At 35.2% G+C, this 20,588-nt stretch overlaps 1 protein-coding gene and 1 pseudogene across 1 annotated transcript; both read left to right on the top strand.

The window, feature by feature from the left end:
* Positions 1–2,334: 2,334 nt before the first annotated feature.
* LOC120294459 (lysosomal Pro-X carboxypeptidase-like) lies at positions 2,335–7,724 on the top strand. Its single transcript, XM_039314549.1, has 8 exons — positions 2,335–2,344; positions 4,418–4,701; positions 4,846–5,044; positions 5,233–5,356; positions 6,027–6,140; positions 6,240–6,363; positions 6,898–7,053; positions 7,698–7,724. The coding sequence occupies exons 1-8, from the start codon at positions 2,335–2,337 to the stop codon at positions 7,722–7,724; spliced, it is 1,038 nt and encodes a 345-aa protein (XP_039170483.1).
* A 4,259-nt stretch (positions 7,725–11,983) lies between these two features.
* Positions 11,984–20,053, top strand: LOC120294458 (annotated as a pseudogene).
* The last annotated feature ends 535 nt before the right edge of the window (positions 20,054–20,588 follow it).

The following is a 20,588-nucleotide window of genomic DNA, read 5'->3' as shown; positions in this document are numbered from 1 at the left end:
AATGCATAGGTTGCAATGGTTGCACATTCCTTTGCGTCCCTAGCTAATTTAAATTATCTAATTAAAAAAAGTCAAAGGTTTCCATGTGGAGGAATTTCGGCTTTGAATTTAGCTGGCAATAATAAAAGGAGGGGAATGTTTAGATCTTGTAATTATGATGTCATCCAATCATGTGGCATGGCATTAAATAGTCACCTTGCCGGGAAAATCCATAGTCCATTTTAGTGATTCACGAGATTGGTATGTAATTAGGGCCGTTGGGATCAAAAGGAGTAAAAAAATTCGATATACTTACTTACAGATATTTACGGAAATTACCGAATGTAAAATTGTTAAGGGGATAATGAATTGAGGAAAATAATGATATAGAAGATAGTTACTTACTAATAGGGTTTTTAAATTTACGAATTGTGGAAGAATATTAGATCATGGTGATGAGTTACCATAAATTGGAAAATTATCATTTTGATAGAGTGGAGTATTGCGATTTTTCGTGGAAAGTTACGAGTGTCAAGATGTTCGAATTTTCGAGACTTCAGGTAAATCACTACTCGTAAAGAATGGCTACCAACTTGTCGTTTATAGGGAGATTAAAATAATGGAAGATAATTATTAAGCTTAGCCACCGTCACTTATGACAATATGAGACTTTTAACTATTTTATTGGTTATTACTAAATGTTAGCATTTTCAGTTAACAAACTCTATAGACAAATGACTGTCCATATAGGTAAAAGACTATTTTATTTGTGCAAACAGGTTACTAATATTACAAGTAAGTTACGACTAATAAAGGTGAATTACTAGTAGGGGGAAATTGTCCAATCAATTCTAAACATATTGTACAAATATCAATTCATAACTAAACTTTACAAATTTACCAATTTAATCTGAAACCTTTGTATGGAATTTTAATATATTTATTCTGATTAATTTTCATAAGAAATTGTCAATGTGGCAATGTGCCACGTGGGACAACTAGCAATTAGTCGATGACTGAACAGTCGTGTCGGAACTTTTAGCAAAATTTAAATGGAAAAACTACGTTGAAATTATATGCAAAAGTTTATGATTAAATCGGCAAAATTAAAAAATTGAGGACTGAATTAATATTCACACAATAGATTTAGAATTGATTGAGTAATCTCTCCTCTACCCGTAATTTTTTAAAAATATATACAAATTGGAAATGAGGGCATTTTGAGCAGCTAGCTAATTTTCATTGAATGAGAAATAAACGTTGGTGCTTCCAAAGATGACTCCAGAAGAATGTGCGACTGCGATTATTTGAATCCCAATCAAAAGCTGTTCTACTTGGGCCTCAAAGCTTTTGAGCATTCAAGTGTAGATATCTTTATAGAGGGCAATCATCTTTGGCACCTCGATTTCATTCATTGGATTTACTTTCCTCTTTTGATTTTTTTTCCCCATACATTATATAAAAGTTCACCAACCAATGGCACCGCGGGCTTTTCCTGTCCAATCTCCATTCAACGAACGCGGCGATGACTCCGAGAATTGCATGACAAAAGTAACAAAATTGAATGGAGACATCTCCGACACATGCTTGCAATAAAGGGGCAAGGACCCTTTACCCTGCTCAACGCGGGTCGGGTTAGAGAGGCTCTCCAATCAACGAACGGGGGCGATTACTCCAAGGGAGACTTTTCTATGCTGAAGGAAAGCATTATCCATGGCCCATCTTGAGAGGAATTTCAACAGACATTTATGATTACTAGGCAAGAATGACAGTGGTACATGGTTGGAAAATAGAAGGTGGAATCGGTCTGAGGTCCCCATGTCTTGTAAAATGGTTCTCCATTTATTGAGTTTTTTCAATTGAAGGGCTGTCCGGAAGTGGTGGTTGCTTGGGCACTTTTGGGACAATTATTGGAGGCTTAAAACTTCTAGCCATTCTCTTCCCAAACTAAGCAATGCTCTTAGGGCATCCGGAGTAGTTAATGCACCAATTATATTACCTTATATATGTGGGAGAACGGGTATTCTAATAGTCCCACAATTCTTTATGTAAATGCTATATGTGTGTGTGTGTTAAGAAAGCGGCAGTGCTAGAATATCCTATATGGCATATGGTATATGAATCCAGTGTCAAAATACCCCGTATGGTATATCTTATGTGGAATTTTGGTTGTTAGAAAATACCATATAAATTAATATGATACGACCACCCTTTTTTGTGTGTGTGTAAATGCTATACATATGTGTGTGTGGGTATTAAGAAAGTCACAGTTCTAGAATATCAAGTATTCTAATATTATCTCTTTTATGTATGTAAATGCTATATGTACATAGTGATAATATAAGAATACCCGATATGGTATATGGTAAATAGTGGCAGTGTCTAAATACCTTATGGTTATGTTTGGCCATCTAAATTTCTAACTAAGATAGGATTAGATATGATAGGAAATGAAATTAAGGGGATTTGGTGATATTTTATACATGATTTGGTGATCGTAGTAATAAAGTTGGATATTCATATCGTATCATAAATGACATATCAATATAAATGAATTGCAAATTTTATAAATAGAGATGGTAAAAATTTCTCACAACACTCTTGTCTATTTTATTTTCATTTGCTTTTCTATTTTTTCCTCTCTTTTTTGATTAATTTCCTTTTTATTTCTTTCTTCCACTTCCATCGTTCTCTAACTAAATTTTATTAAATAGAAAACTATACTAATATACCTAAAATACCAAAACAACTAAAATATATAATAAATATATATTTATATATTGAATTTATATTATAGATAAAATCAAATTTGAATATATAAGTAAAAATAAGATTAAATAAAGAAACTAAAATTTTATTTTTTGTTACTTTGAATTTATTATATTAGAATTCATTTATTGTTTATACTTGAAACATCATTTTAAATTTGTTAATCTAAGAAGTTTAATTTACTTGAAAAAATAATTTTCCTTTTACGAATACTAAAAATTCTATCCACCTTCATCCTACCTCCCATAAAATAATTTTATCCGATCTATATCCATAGTATATATAATTTTATCCTGTTTTGAACAGGCACCAAACACAAAATAGGATAAATCTTATCCTATCATGGATTTTATCCTGACTACCAAATTACCATATAATATATGCCACATACCATATAGGGCATTCATATAAGGTATTCTAATGGTATGTAGTAGTATTAGACTACCTTATATTGTATGTCGTATATGGTATCTTTTTTAAGACAACCAATGTATTTTTATCAATGATACCTTATACGATATACCATATAGGGCATTCTTATTAGTGATATCTTATATAAATACCATATAGTCTACATTTGATCGTTTAGATTTCTAATTAGGATTGGACTGAATAAGAAATGATATGGATTATATTATATCCTATCCACTATTGGTGAATTATAGCAATAAAGTTAAATATATTCACATTAGATCATGTACGTTGTTTGGTATAAATAGCATATCAATGTAAATGAGCCTAAAAGTTGCACAAATGGATATAGTAAAATCTCTTGACACTCTTGCATACTTCATTTTTATATGCTTTTTTCTTTTTATTTTTTTCTTCTCTTTTATAATTATTTTCTTTTTTTTTAATTTCTTTTTCCCCTTCCATCGTTCTCAAACAAAATTTTATTAAATAGTGTTTATATTTTTATATCTATATATTGAATTTATATCACAAGATAGAATTAAATTTGAATAAGATTAAACTAAAAAAACATAAACGTTGTTACTTTTTGTTATTTTGAATTTCTTATATTAGAATTCAAATATTATTTATATTGAAATATAATTTTAGTTTTATTAATTTAAGAAGTTTGTTATTCAAGAAAAATAATTTCATACTATGGATATAAGATACCCTATTAACTTTTATTTTACCTTTAACCTGGAATAATTTTATCCCTATATCCCTTTTATATCCAATTTTATCTTGTCTTAAGTAAGCATTAGATGTAAGATATAATAAATTTTATCTTACCCTGAATTTTATCTTGATTACCAAACATAGCCATATGGTATTTTAATCTTATACGATATACCATAAAGGGTATTCTTTTCAATGATACCTTATACGATATACCATATAGGGTATTTTAATACACTGATAGTGTTAAAAATACCATATACGACATATCCTATAGGGTATTTGAATTCTACCAGTTTATTTTTATCAATGATAGTTAGAATACCCAATATGGTAACTTTTTTTTTTTTTAATTTTATTATCAATGATAGTCCACCAAATAAGTGATCCCAATACCGACCAAAAAAAAAAAAAAAACTCATCCCAACATTTTAGGCAAGACCGATCTTCTTTGTCTCTCTCTAATTTCAATTCTCGTTCGCTGTCTCGCCATTTGGCAAGATCATCCCTCGCTTTCCTTCTCCTCTCATTCATCCAGAAAATTCTCAACCATCGCTCTCTAACGACCAGAGTGGCAACAATGGGCTCTACAAGACTAGGTACTTCACGCAAATCCTCGACCATTTCAGCTACCGTCCCGAGAGCTACCAGACGTTCCAGCAGAGGTACTTAATTAACTCCACCTTCTGGGGCGGCCCGCGGAAGAATGCCCCGATCTTTGTCTACACTGGGAACGAGGGTGACATCGAGTGGTTCGCCCAAAACACCGGTTTCATGTTTGAGACGGCACCCCACTTCAATGCCCTTCTTGTGTTTATTGAGGTATATTGCCAACTGATCCAAATACTCAAGCTGTAGTATCATATTTAAGCAATCAATGATAGGACTTTCGTCATTTTGCTTTGCTTTTGCGAAATACATTACAGAAAGATGTAGAGTTTATCATTCTTATTTGTCTCTGTGAAGCATCGGTATTATGGGAAATCGATGCCGTTCGGGGGCAAAAAAGAGGTGGCGTACAGCAACGCAAGCATGTTGGGCTATCTCTCCTCGACGCAGACATTGGCGGACTACGCAACGCTGATAACCGATCTGAAGACGAACTTGACAGCCGAGCGTTCGCCAGTGTTGGTTTTTGGAGGTTCTTACGGGGAAGTATGCTGCTGTTCCCTCACATATGTTAATAACTATAAACAAATTACTGGCTTCTCACTCTTCAGATTAATTGTTGTGTTTGACTTTAGAATAGATTAACTATGTAGCTGGCTGTGCATGCTTTCTGGTTTTAAAAAGAAGACAACAATGGAGTAAAACTTACTCGGATGTTCACTGAAAATATCGCAGGGTTGGCAGCATGGTTTAGGCTAAAGTATCCGCACATTGCAATCGGCGCTTTGTCTTCTTCTGCTCCGATCCTCGACTTTTTCAACGTCACCTCCCCTTACATCTTCAACGACATCATCACTCGAGACTTCAGGGTTCTCTCTCTCTCTCTCTCTCTCTCTCTCTCTCTCTCTGCTCTGAATTTGTTATTTTGTTTTTGGTTGCTCTTGAATTACAAGGACTCAAGAGAGTTTGGAATTAGGGATAAGGTCAGCCCGATGACAAGAAAGGTCTTGCTCGGCCACGGACTGGAAGATGTATGAAGTAATTTGCATGAGTAAACAAATCCGAAGATGGTCCTAACCTGGACATTTTAGTCAAAATTTCATAAAATCCCTAGTATATTCCTCAGACAAAACTATAATTCATAAGCAAAATCTTGTTATTCAGAAAAAGTCTGGACCACTACATTTCCATTTACTAAATCTCAGTCTTATCATGTAAATCTAAATTCTTTTTTTGAAATAGATAAAATGATATTGTTCATTTTCTTCTTCTTGAGATATTAATTTTTCCACACGCCGTATTCCTGTGCCGGTACTTCAACTAATCCAAAACATCTGGTTCGTTTAATTGTACATGAAATTTTATCAATCCCTTAATTTTATTGTTCTTGTAAACCACAACGCGGTGTAACGTACTTATTTTACATGCACCATCAATCCAACGTTTGTGTTCTCGATACCAACCATATAGATTTCACATGAATTGTGACTATGCGAAAACCACACAAGTCTAAGAGTGCGATTGATGTGAATGTCCGTGAGCGAGAGCAAGAATTGCTACAAAGTGATCAAGCGATCATGGCAGAAGATTGAAGATACAGTGAAACAACAAGGTGGACTCGAGAACCTGCGAAAATCATTCAGACTATGCAAGTAAGAGATGACTCAAACAATATCAGCTTCTCATGGATTTGATTTATTTATGTTTTTTTTTTTGGTGGGTTCTTTGTTTATGTAATGACCCCTTTGCAGGAACTTTAAGGATGCGGAATATCTCACAGGTTGGCTCGAAACTGCTCTCGTTTACGCGGCCATGACCGATTATCCAACTCCTTACAATTTCCTGACTCCCTTGCCTGCTTATCCGGTCAAACAGGTATAGCTTGCTCAACAAATAATAACTTATATTAGCAGTGTATTCCAAGCAATATCTTCAAGATCATACTTTATAGTATTGCAAGTCAAATTCAAATTCTTTGGGGGAACATAGATCTGATCTCAAAGGGAAAATAAAGTTACTTCTCGAATGAACCAATCTTGTTTTGAAGTAAGTAAACTTGGCTTAAAAAATGCAAGACTTCTTGTAGCGTATGACCAATTCGTGAGGCAGATCTGATCTTTGAGGATTGTATCGTTGCGTGTGTGATTGACCAAGTCAAATGAAGGATTAAAATACTTTTTTCCGGCGCAAGACAACTTGGTCCCAAAACTTCATAAACGATTCCTGAGAATTTAATTAACTCGCTCCGTTGTGCCAATATTGAGGCGTGGCGGGGCCATTTTGTGAAATGCTTCTGTTAAATCTTCAAGATATAGTACTAACAGAGTCGCGGAATTGAACAACTCAATGGCTGGACAGACAATCGGACGCATGACTAATGTTTATGCTCTCTATTTTTACTTTGTGTAGATGTGCAAGGCGGTAGATGATCCGAGCAAAGGGGACGATGATTTTGCCAAATTGTATGGCGCGGCAAACATCTACTACAACTACAGCGGCGGCGACTCATGCTTCGATCTAATGGACGATTCCGATCCTCATGGCCTCAGCGGATGGGGATGGCAGGTACCCAACAATTTTTCACTCTCTCAAAAGAAAAGATTTCCTAAGCAATGCCTCTTAAGAATTACATGTTACATTGGATTCAACTTGAAACCTTATCAACCATTATCACATGAATAATGCTAGAGATGATAAGACTTATTTACTAAATGAATTTACTAAATTATGTGATAGAAAACTGTCAAGTGTTTAAAAAGGTATTCTGACTTAATCTAGCAAACCCATCTAGTAGATGAGCTTTAACATCTCCGACATTAATCCAATCCGGAGATAGTAGTTGTGATGAGGTGAAGGTCATAAGCTCTTTTTTTTTTTTTTTTTTTTTTTTTTGTGAGGTCAATATAAGCTTTTTCTATTTGGTTGGTGGAGTAATGAAGAAGTTAGGGAGGACAATAATTAATAGTAATACTAGTTAGGGAGGACTATAATTAATAGTAATACTATTTACTGGTCATCTAGCATTGTATTTGAATATTTAATTATTAAATCGCGCATTAATCCAACGTTTAAACTTTTAAAATAGTTGGCAGTAATTCCATAAAATCCTACAAATTATTCCTTCTTCTTTCTATGACTCTTGAGAAATGACTCGACATTCTCGAAAGAATTTTTCATGAGATTTATGTGGCTTTTTGTCAAATTTGTAGCTTTGTAGTCATGGAGTCCTCATCTGATCTTTCCTATATTTCTCATTGTAGTATCAATAACTAGGAAACTCACCCTTTGGCCTGGTAAAACTTTTTGCGATTGAATTAACTTGTGAACTCTCTTTCTTCTTTGGTGTTCATGTCCTCTTCTTTTACTTAAAAGTGGGCTAGCTTTCGCATCTGGAGGAGCCAATAAATACCCCAAAAAAAAAAAAAAAAAAATTCGAATGGAGAGAACTCCAAGAGGAGCCTAAAATGTCTGGGTTTTCGTTCCCCAGTTCTGTTCCTTCCTTCGGATCCTAGACTGTCAATTTGCTTTGTTTTTTTTTCTTTTTCAAGAAATGGTTTTAATTTGTTAACCCGAATTTTAATTAAGGGAATACATGCTACAGGCGTGTAATAGTTAAATAGGAAGTAAACAACAAAATGGCATCGGGTTGATCGAGTGCATTCACTTTTAATCTATTTGAATCATCTAAAACGATAGATCGTGTATACATAACTCACCAAATTTATGGATCACGATGTATTTGGATTCACATACCCAGTTGCCTCACTCTATCCAATCCACAAACTTGTATTTTTATATATGTATATAGGAGTTAAAGTTAAAGTTTGATGTGAAATCCCACGTTTCTTGAGGTGGGGAATTCTGTGTACCTTATCAAGTCTATGTAATTAACTATGGCATCATCCCAATTTTACATCGAAATCTTAAGTCCTTTTTGTACCATTCCATGATCTCTAAGCTCCTTTTAGCACGAGCGCATGTGATAGTGATCGTTATTTATTTCCTTGCAAGCATGCACGGAAATGGTAATGCCAACAGACGGCAATCAAGAGACGAGTATATTCCCACAAGTACAATTATAAAGATACAATCGGCTCCTGTGCATCTGACTCCAGCGTTGTCTCTAGGCCCACCTAGATCCCTATCGAGTTCGGCGGCCATGTGGGTAACCCGTCCTTTATTATTCTATGCTTGGTGCAAACTTTGTATAAGTATATAATCATAATTTATGAAGTTTCACATAAGCTTTCATATCTTGCACGTCCTTACTTGGAGAATTGCAACATCTATTCATCCCGCCTCCTAACCTGAATTTTGTGTCGATCATTGCGTGTACTTAAAAAGAACAGGACATTAGGCGGACCTTGAGGAGATTTGGGAGCAATATCATCTTCTTCAATGGCTTCAGAGACCCATGGAGTGGTGGAGGGTATCTCTCTCTCTCTCTCTCTGGTGTGGGGGAATATGAATGGTTTAATATTCCTGTCTCTGTGGTAAAATTGGCAGGGTGTTGAAGAGCGCGCGCTCTCTCTCTCTCTCTCTCTCTCTCTCTCTCTCTCTCTCTCTCATGAATGGTTTAATATTCCCGTCTCTGTGGTAAAATTGGCAGGGTGTTGAAGAGCATTTCCAAGAGCATTGTTGCAATAGTGCCCAAAAAAGGTCAGCTCACTGTCTCCGAAACTTCGCATAATTGACTCTTCATTTTATGAATAAACGTTATCACAAAAAGATATTAGTGAATCCCTTCGATGGAAGAAGTGATGGTCAATATTCACATTGATGGGAGGTTGTCTGTGGTATGTAAAATAACAAGTTCAGAGACAAGTTATAGAAATAGATTTTCTAGGACATACAACAAGTTATTTTTAACCGTCGTAAGTTATCGATGATAGGGGCTCACCATGTCGATCTACGATACTCAACCAGTGAAGATCCCAAGTGGCTTCAAGATGTGAGAAAGAAGGAGATCAAGATCATTTCGGGCTGGATCTCTCAATACTATTGTGACTTGGCCAAATAGTCTTCCTAATTTCGGTTTTCCGTTTCATAATGCTTCTAGTTCTTCAACTATCCAAATGAAAACTTTTACTTCGGGGATTGACAGTGGCTCTTATATGTTGTTTTCTTAAATGGTTCCCAACATTAACAAATAATTATCCAATTTGTCATATTAAGTTCAAATCATGTGAACGAGTCACGTACCCATTCATGTGAAATGGGGTGAAAAATGAAATAGCAAATATCACAACTAACATTTCAATTATATCCCACATATAGTTATTATTGGGGAAAATTATCAGAAAAATCCTAAATCAATTGCATTTGTATCAATTCATTCTAAATTTTTTATGCAAATTGACACAAGTATAATAAGTTTAGGTAAAGTGACACAAGTGTAGCACGCAAGAGCTGTTTTTGAGTGTTTCCCATGCTAACCAGGACTAGCTTATAAACACTTTGGATTGTGTTTGGTCATTTGAATTTTCCACTATATACGACCGAACAAGATTCCAATGAAAGCTAAATCGGTGAAAAGAGCAGTTGACACTAAGACTCGTTTATGAAGTTAATACTTTTAATTGATGTCACGAACTCTTACTAACTCAGGATCAAATATGACCCACTTATTCAAATAATCATTTGCAATTTGTAATTAGATTTATGCATTATGATTCATAAGCACAATGTACATTGTTTCATGATCATTGAGAGTTTGGATCTAACAATAGGGACACTCAACCATAAGTCAGTTTATTGTTTCATAAGGATGAGCTCATTCGTATTTGTTCAAGTGCTGCATGTGCATAGGAGTATGCACGTTCTATTAACAATATCTGACAAGTACGACAGTAGAGTTGGTGTGTATATATTGAATGAGTGAAGTCCATTGCACGTGGGTGTGTAGGTCCGAACAGAAACTGTAAAATCGTTTATTAATCGAAGTTAGAATGCTGATTATTTGGTTGATTGTTGTGGAAAAATGATCAAAAGAGTCATAAACCTATTATACGGATGTCAATTTAATCCTAAACTTTTAATTTGATCAATTTAGTTTTAAACTTTTTCATGGTTTACCAATGTAGTTTTTCTGTCTAATTTTAGCCAGAATTACTGACGTAGTCATCCAATCAATGTTGACTATCCTACATGGCACAATTGGTGCCGACAGCTTAACAATTCTTGTAATCTTTTGAAAAAAATTAAATTTTTCCTTTTCCTTTTCCTTTTCCTTTTCCTTTTTTTTTATTTTCTCTATTTCCCTTTGCTAGTTGTTGGGCTTGGATGATGTTTAGCGAGGTTGCCAGCTACAAGCAAGGGCTGCAACATCTTTGCCGATTTGGCAAAGGGCCGCCCTCACCAACCTCTAGCAAGCATCGACCTAGTTGGATTAAATTGGCAAAATTAGAGAGTTCATACTGAATTCACATTTATATAATAGGTTTTAAAACTGATCGAGATCTTCCCACTACTTTTTGTTTATTTTTTATTTTTTTTAATATTAATTAGCAGTAAGGGACATTTTGAGCGCCGACTAATTCTCATCGAGGCGGCATCATTCCATCACACACACTCGACCGAGATAAATAGGTTTGTGCATCTGAAAATGTCCCTAAAAGGATTAGCAAATGTGATTATTTGAATCCCAATAAAAAATTATTCTACTTCGGTCTCATAGCTTTTGAGTATCTAATTGTAGATATCTCTATGAAGGGCCATCATTTCTTGAACCACAAATTCAATTTTTTTTTTTTTATTTACTTTCCTCTTTTGATTTTTCTTCTAGACATTATCGAAAAGTTCCCCGACCAATAGCACCATGGACCTTTCCTGCCCAATATCCATTCGACAAATGGAGCGATTACTCCGAGAAATGGATAAACAAAGTAAAAAGGAAACTACAAGTAGTATCCTGGCCCATCTTGAGAGGAATTTCAACAGACGTGTATGATTAGGATTACTAGACATGTCTCGCAAAATAGTTTCGTAGGACGTGTTTATTCCATAAAATATAACTAATTCCATTTTGATAAAATGACATTTTGTAAAACTTATAAAAATAAATAAACGAAAAAGATTTTTATCATTCATGAAAATTTTTGGACATAGTGAAAAATTCTTATGGACTAATTATTTCAAGCAATATTACTGAATATTTTTAAGAAAATATTTTTCAAATAATTCATTCTCCATTTTTAATTATTTTGTTGAGTCTATTAAGTTGTTGTGGTTGTTTGGGGCCGTCTTTCCCAAACTAAGCAATACTCAGTATCCGTAGCAGTTAATGCAGCAATTTATTACCTCACATATTTATGGAATTTACGGTAGGAGGAAGTTATTTTCTAGAAAAATAATCATATATTCTAATGTTCGATTAAAATTTAAAAATTAAATAAAAATATGTTCTACTGTTCGGCAATGAGGGAGGAAGAGAGATCAAAAGCCCCAATTGTACAAGTTCCAAACACAACACGTTGCAACCACCGGGATTCGCCCAATGCCACCCTTCCAACATGGAAGGGGAGGTGAGGTTCAAATCCCTACCTTCTCGGGAGAATGGGGTGAAGGACGCGTAAGTTTCGGGAGTGGGTTTCGACTCTCAGGCCTTGCAAGAAGCAAGGATGGGGTGGGGATGCGTAAGTTTCAGGAGTGAGTTTCGACTCTCACGCTCTGCAAGAAGCAATGTAAAAGTCTGAGAGCGAGTGTAGAGTAGGAATAGAGTAGAACCGACCAAAGAAAAAAAAAACACGACACGTTGCTCATCGGAGGCCCATCAACGGGACAATAAGACAACGATCTTCATGTGGCCCAAATCGATTCTCGGCCACTATTGATCCGCCGTTGGATAGCATGCAAAACTGTATTCATGCATGACGATGTTGAATGTCACCAATAAGTCTCACTTTGCATGTGTAATTTATTCAATACTTGTTATTGGATACGGAAAATATTATAAATAAAGTTATGGCCAACGATTTGATCCTGGGATGTGTGGACTTTAATGAATATGTTAGGGGTTTACAGACTGGGCCATATTTTGCTTCAATTTTGATTAGATAAAACTTTTTCCAACCAGTATTGTTAAATTTGGTAAATCATCGTCAACCAATCTAAAATCTCAAACTGTTAAATGAATACGTGGTTTAAACCTTTGAATATTCTCATACTCCCATTCATGTGTAGGCTGTACTTTGACCTACGCCTAAAGCGTGAAAATATGTGATTAGTAAGGCCAATAAGGAACTGTAAAGATTTAAAAAGATTTGTAGTAGAAGAGAGAAGAGTGTCATATTATGTACTTTACCGGAAAAAGAGTACAAGAGCTTGATTGTATAGAGAGAGAAACCAATTAGACTTTATTATAATTAAGATAAATCACAATTAACCTAATCCTAAATATACGTCGGACACATGTAATTTGAACAGTGCGAGAAGTTCCCTCTAGCCATGGATGGACGGAGTAAAACACAACCCTCATTTTATTAGCATTGGCACAGCTATTGTGGAGAAATGAATTTTTTGTAATTATTGTTTAAATAGCTTTATGAAAATGAAAAATATTAATAAATATTCCTTGAACATCAATGGAATTATTATAATTGTACTTCGTCCATAAAAATTCATTTTTTAAGTTCAATTTTTGGATGCTTTTGTATTCAGATCTGTAACATATGTTGCTCGGCAATTGAGTCCACCAACTTTCATTTTCTGCAATCGAGAACTTTAATTTGCATAATTTCTTCAAATGCTCATTTTACATGGTCATTAGCTCTTATTGAAACTATTGATTTACTTTAAAAAATGGAAGCGATTTTCATTTTAATTTCCACAACTCTCATCGTGCTCTTTGGCATTAGTTCATGAATAGCACAAACAATCATGGGGCAACATTCATCAATTTCTCATTTTTCATATTAGGTTGTATTGTTGTTTGAACAACAATCAACTTGATCTTAATAAATTCTTACTTAAGTGAGTTATGTGTGATTTTTATTAAAATTAAAAGATTTATGATTAAATTGATATCCATACAATAGATTCACGAATGATTTAATAATTTTTCAAAAAAGAGAAATAAATAAATTAAATTCACATCTTCCTCTACCGGTGTTTCATCAGACATAACTTTGATGGTGGAAAAGAGGGAGTTTTAAATTAGTGATAAATTCACATCTTAAAAAGCTAATCCAATGATCATGACACACGTTATAGCATCGTAGCATCGTCAGTAATAATCACATGAGAGTAAAAAAGCTAGAAAAGATAAAAGAAATAGAAATTCAACAAGTTCGAGTCAGAGATTGGAGGAAAGACTCGTTGACCTTGTTATTATGTAATTCTTTGTTCCAAAAGGACGTTCCACACCTTGACCATTATATTATATCCTATGCACTATTGGTAAATTATAGCAATAAAGTTAAATATATTCACATTAGATCAAGTACGTTGTTTGGTATAAATAGCATATCAATGTAAATAAGCCTAAAAGTTGTACAAATGGAGATCATAAAAATCTCTTGACACCTTCACCAAAAAAAAAAAAAAAAATCTCTCGACACTCTTGCATACTTCATTTTTATTTGCTTTTTTATTTTTATTTTTTCTTCTCTTTTATAATTATTTTCTTTTTTATTTTTTTTCCCCTTCCATCGTTCTCTAACAAAATTATTAAATAGTAAACCATAATAATATACCTAAAATATGTAATAAATATAAACATGCTTTTATATCTATATATTGAATTTATATCATAAGATAGAATTAAATTTGAATAAAATAAACTAAAAAAACATAAATGTTGTTACTTTTTGTTATTTTGAATTTCTTATATTAGAATTCAAATATTATTTATATTGAAATATAATTTTAGTTTTATTAATTTAAAATTTTTGTTATTCGAGAAAAATAATTGCATATTATGGATATAAGATACCATATTAACTTTTATTCCACATTTCTTATGGTATAATTTTATCCGGACTATATTCCTTTTATATCCGACTTTATTTTGCCTTGAGTAAACATTAAACATAGGATATGATAAATTTTATCTTACCCAAATTTTTTATCTTGATTACTAGACACAACCATAGGGTATTTTAATCCTATACGATATACCATATAGGCTATTTTAATACGCTAGTAGTATTAAAAATACCATATACGACATATCCTATAGGGTATTTCAATTCTACCATTTTATTTTTATCAATGATAGTTAGAATACCCTATATGGTATTTTTTTTATTTTTTATTTATCAATGATAGTCCACCAAATAAGTTATCCCAATACCGACCAAAAATAAAAACTCATCCCAACATTTAAGGCAATACCGATTTCCTTCCATCGTGGATACGGCCATCTATACAGCCTCGAGATGGCCGTCTCCTGTCCCCTGCCGGCGGGAACCATTTGTCTCGGTTGACTTACCCCCCCCTCTCCCCTTTCCTTCTCAACTGAAATCTCCATACTCATTCACTTCCTCTGCAGCTGCAAACACCAAAGCCCGAAAGATCATGAGTGCAACGCAACTACCATCGAACCTTCCTCTTTGTCTCTCTCTCTAATCTTTCAATGCTCGTTCGCTGTCTCGCCATTTGGCAAGATCATCCCTCGCTTTCCTTCTCCTCTCATTCATCCAGAAAATTCTCAACCATCGCTCTCTAACGACCAGAGTGGCAACAATGGGCTCTATAAGACTAGGTACTTCACGCAAATCCTCGACCATTTCAGCTACCGTCCCGAGAGCTACCAGACGTTCCAGCAGAGGTACTTAATTAACTCCACCTTCTGGGGCGGCCCGCGGAGGAATGCCCCGATCTTTGTCTACACTGGGAACGAGGGTGACATCGAGTGGTTCGCCCCAAACACCGGTTTCATGTTTGAGACGGCACCCCACTTCAATGCCCTTCTTGTGTTTATTGAGGTATATTGCCAACTGATCCAAATACTCAAGCTGTAGTATCATATTTAAGCAATCAATGATAGGACTTTCGTCATTTTGCTTTGCTTTTGCGAAGTACATTACAGAAAGATGTAGAGTTTATCATTCTCATTTGTCTCTGTGAAGCATCGGTATTATGGGAAATCGATGCCGTTCGGGGGCAAAAAGAGGTGGCGTACAGCAACGCAAGCATGTTGGGCTATCTCTCCTCGACGCAGGCATTGGCAGACTACGCAACGCTGATAACCGATCTGAAGAAGAACTTGACAGCCGAGCATTCGCCAGTGGTGGTTTTTGGAGGTTCTTACGGGGAAGTATGCTGCTGTTCCCTCACATATGTTAATAACTATAAACAAATTACTGGCTTCTCACTCTTCAGATTAATTGTTGTGTTTGACTTTAGAATAGATTAACTATGTAGCTGGCTGTGCATGCTTTCTGGTTTTAAAAAGAAGAAAACAATGGAGTAAACTTACTCGGATGTTCACTGAAAATATCGCAGTGTTGGCAGCATGGTTTAGGCTAAAGTATCCGCACATTGCAATCGGCGCTTTGTCTTCTTCTGCTCCGATCCTCGACTTTTTCAACGTCACCTCCCCTTACATCTTCAACGACATCATCACTCGAGACTTCAGGGTTCTCTCTCTCTGCAAATTTGTTATTTTGTTTTTGGTTGCTCTTGAATTACAAGGACTTAAGAGAGTTTGGAATTAGGGATAAGGTCAGCCCGATAACAACAAAGGTCTTGCTCGGCCACGGACTAGAAGATGTATTAAGTAATTTGCATGAGTAAACAAATCCGAAGATGGTCCTAACCTGGACATTTCAGTCAAAATTTCATAAAATCCCTAGTATATTCCTCAGACAAAACTATAATTCATAAGCAAAATCTTGTTATTCAGAAAAGTCTGGACCACTACATTTCCATTTACTAAATCTCCAATCTTATCATGTAAATCTAAATTTTTTTTGAATTAGATCAAATGATATTGTTCATTTTCTTCTTCTTGAGATTTTAATTTTTCCACACACCGTATGCTCTGTGCCGGTACTTCAACTAATCCAAAACATCCGGTACATTTAATTGTGCATGGAGTTTATCAATCCCTTAATTTTATTGTTCTTGTAAACCACAATGCGGTGTAATGTACTTATTTTACGTGCACCATCAATCCGACGTTTGTGTTCTCAATATCCACCATATAGATTTCACATGAGTTGTGACTATACAAAACTACACAAGTCTAAGACGCAATTGATGTGAATGTCCAGAGCGAGAGCAAGAATTGCTATAAAGTGATCAAGCGATCATGGCAGAAGATTGAAGTTATGGCGAAACAACAAGGTGGACTCGAGATCCTGCGAAAATCATTCAGACTATGCAAGTAAGAGACGACTCAAACAATATCAGCTTCTCATGGATTTGATTTATTTATGTTTTTTTTTTTTTGGGTGGGTTCTTTGTTTATGTAATGACCCCTTTGCAGGAACTTTAAGGATGCGGAATATCTCACAGGTTGGCTCGAAACTGCTCTCGTTTACGCGGCCATGACCGATTATCCAACTCCTTCCAATTTCCTGACTCCCTTGCCTGCTTATCCGATCAAACAGGTATAGTTTGCTCAACAAATAATAACTTGTATTAGCAATGTAATCCAAGCAATATCTTCAAGATCATACTTTATAGTATTGCAAGTCAAATTCAAATTCTTTTGAGGCACATAGATCTGATCTCAAAGGGAAAATAAAGTTACTTCTCCAACGAACCAATCTTGTTTTGAAAGTAAGTAAATTTGGCTTTAAAAATGCAAGACTTCTTGTAGCGCATGACCAATTTGTGAGGCAGATCTGATCTTTGGGGATTGTATCGTTGCATGTGTGATTAACCAAGTCAAATGAAGGATTAGCATACTTTTTCCGGCACAAGACAACTTAGTCCCAAAACTTCATAAACGATTCCTGAGAATTTAATTATCTCGCTCCGTTGTGCCAATATTGCGGCGTGGCGGGGCCATTTTGTGAAATGCGTTTCTGTTAAATCTTCAAGATATAGTACTAACAGAGTCGCAGAATTGAACAACTCAATGGCTGGACAGACAATCGGATGCATGACTAATGTTTATGCTCTCTATTTTTATTTTGTGTAGATGTGCAAGGCGATAGATGATCCGAGCAAAGGGGACGATGATTTTGCCAAATTGTATGGCGCGGCAAACATCTACTACAATTACAGCGGCGGCATCTCATGCTTCGATCTAATGGACGATTCCGATCCTCATGGCCTCAGCGGATGGGGATGGCAGGTACCCAACAATTTTTCACTCAGAAAAGATCTCCTAAGCAATGCCTCTTAAGAATTACATGTTACATTGGATTCAACTTGAAACCTTATCAACCATTATCACATGAATAGTGCTAGAGATGATAAGACTTATATACTAAATGAATTTACTAAATGATGTGATAGAACACTGTTAAGTATTTAAAAGGGTATTCTGACTTAATCTAGCAAAACCATCTAGTATATGAGCTTTAACATCTCCGACATTAATCCAATCCGGAGATAGTACTTGTGATGAGGTGAAGGTCATAAGCTCTTTCTATTTTATTTTATTTTTTTGTGAGGTCAATACAAGCTTTTTCTATTTTGTTGGTGGAGTAATGAAGAAGTTAGGGAGGACTAGAATTAATAGTAATACTATTTACCGGTCATCTAGCATTGTGTTTGAATGTTTAATTATTAAATCATGCATTAAGCTAATGATTTAAACTTTTAAAACAGTTGGCAGTAATTCCGTAAAGTCTCACAAATTGTTCCTTCTTCTTTCTATGACTTGAGAAATGACTCGATATTCTCGAAAGAAGTTTTCATGAGATCTTTGTGGCTCTTTGCCAAATTTGTAGCTTTGTAGTCATGGAGTCTTCATTTGATCTTTCCTATATTTCTCATTGTAGTATCTATAACTAGAAAAATCACCCTTTGGCCAGGTAAAACTTTGCGATTGAATTAACTTGTGAACTCTCTTCTTCTTTGGTGTTCTTGTCCTCTTCTTTTACTTAAAAGTGGGCTAGCTGCATCTGGAGGGGCCAATAATTACCAAAAAAAAAAAAATCGAATGGAGAGAACTCCAAGAGGAGCCTAAAATGTCTGGGTTTTCGTTCCTCAGTTCTGTTCCTTCCTTCGGATCCTAGACTGTCAATTTGCTTTGTTTCTTTTTCTTTTTCTTTTTCCAGAAATGGTTTTAATTTGTTAAGCCCGATTTTAATTAAGGGAATACATGCTAAAGGCGTGCAATAGTTAAATAGAATGTAAACAACAAAATGGCATCGGGTTGATCGAGTGCATGCACTTTTAATCTATTTGAATCGTGTATACATAACTCACCAAATTTATGGATCGCGATGTATTTGGATTCACATACCCAGTTGACTCACTCTATCCAATCCACAAACTTATATTTTTATATATGTATATAGGAGTTAAAGTTAAAGTTTGATGTGAAATCCCACATTTCTTGAGGTGGGGAATTATGCGTATCTTATCAAGTCTATGTAATTAACTATGGCACCATCCCAACTTTTACGTCAAAATCTTAAGTCCTTTTTGTACCATTCCATGATCTCTAAGCTTCTTTTAGCATGAGTGCATGTGATAGTGATCTTTATTATTTCCTTGTAGGCATGCACGGAAATGGTAATGCCAATAGACGGCAATCGAGAGACAAGCATATTCCCAGCTTACAAGTACAACTATACCGATACAATCAGCTCCTGTGCAGCTGACTCCAGCGTCGTCTCTAGGCCCACCTGGATCCCTATCGAGTTCGGCGGCCATGTGGGTAACCCGTCCTTCATTATTCTATGCTTGGTGCAACCTTTTTATTAGTATAAATGATAATTTATGAAGTCTTGCATACGCTTTCATATCTTGCACATCCTTACTTAGAGAATTGCAGCATCTATTCATCCTGCCTCCTAACCTGAATTTTTGTGTCGATCATTGTGTGTACTTAAAAAGAACAGGACATTAGGCGGACCTTGAGGAGATTTGGGAGCAATATCATCTTCTTCAATGGCTTAAGAGACCCATGGAGTGGTGGAGGGTATCGCTCTCTCTCTCTCTCTCTCTCTCTCTCTCTCTCTCTCTCTCTCTCTCTGGTGTGGAGGAAATGAATGTTTTAATATTCTTGTCTCTGTGGCAAAATTGGCAGGGTGTTGAAGAGCATTTCCAAGAGCATTGTTGCAATAGTGGCCGAAAAAGGTCAGCTCACTGTCTCTCAAACTTAGCATAATTGACTCTTCATTTTATGAATAAACGTTATCACAAAAAGATATAAGTGAATCCCTTCGATGGAAGAAGTGATGGTCAATCTTCACATTGATGGGAGGTTGTCCGTGGTATGTACAATAACATGTCCAGATACAAGTTATAGAAATAGATTTTCTAGGACATACAACAAGTTATTTTTAACCCTCGTAAGTTATCGATTATAGGGGCTCACCATGTCGATCTACGATACTCGACCAGTGAAGACCCCGAGTGGCTTCAAGATGTGAGAAAGAAGGAGATCAAGATCATTTCAGGCTGGATCTCTCAATACTATCGTGACTTGGCCAAATAGTCTTCCTAATTTTGGTTTTCCGACTCATAATGCTTCTAGTTCTTCAACTATCCAAGTGAAAACTTTTACTTCGGGGATTGACAGTGGCTCTTATATGTTGTTTTCTTAAATGATTCCCAACATTAATAAATGATTATCCAATTTGTCATATTAAGTTCAAATCATGTGAACGAGTCACGTACCCATTCATGTGAAATGGGGGTGAAAAATGAAATAGCAAATATCACAACTGACATTTCAATTATATCCCCCATATAGTTATTATTGGGGAAAATTATAAAAAAAAATCCTAAATCAATTGCATTTGTATCAATTTATTTCTAAATCTTTTATGTGTATTGACACAAGTATAATAAGTTTAGGTAAAATGACACGAGTGTAGTTCGCAAGAGCTGTTTTTGAGTGTTCCCCATGCTAACCAAGAGTAGCTTATAAACACTTTGGATTGTGTTTGGCCATTTGAATTTTCCACCGTCTACGACCGAAGAAGATTCCAATGAAAGCTAAATACTCGTTTATGAAGTTAATACTTTTA

This window comes from Eucalyptus grandis, chromosome 6 (genome assembly GCF_016545825.1).
Source record: "Eucalyptus grandis isolate ANBG69807.140 chromosome 6, ASM1654582v1, whole genome shotgun sequence".
Classification (NCBI taxonomy): domain Eukaryota; kingdom Viridiplantae; phylum Streptophyta; class Magnoliopsida; order Myrtales; family Myrtaceae; genus Eucalyptus; species Eucalyptus grandis.
This window is presented reverse-complemented; position numbering and strand designations above follow the sequence as displayed.

Coding starts and splice junctions, on each gene's coding strand:
- LOC120294459 (XM_039314549.1), top strand. Junction 5,045..5,232: donor TTACGGGGAAGTATGCTGCT/GTTCCCTCACAT, acceptor CAGGGTTGGCAG/CATGGTTTAGGCTAAAGTAT. Junction 5,357..6,026: donor ATCATCACTCGAGACTTCAG/GGTTCTCTCTCT, acceptor GTGAATGTCCGT/GAGCGAGAGCAAGAATTGCT.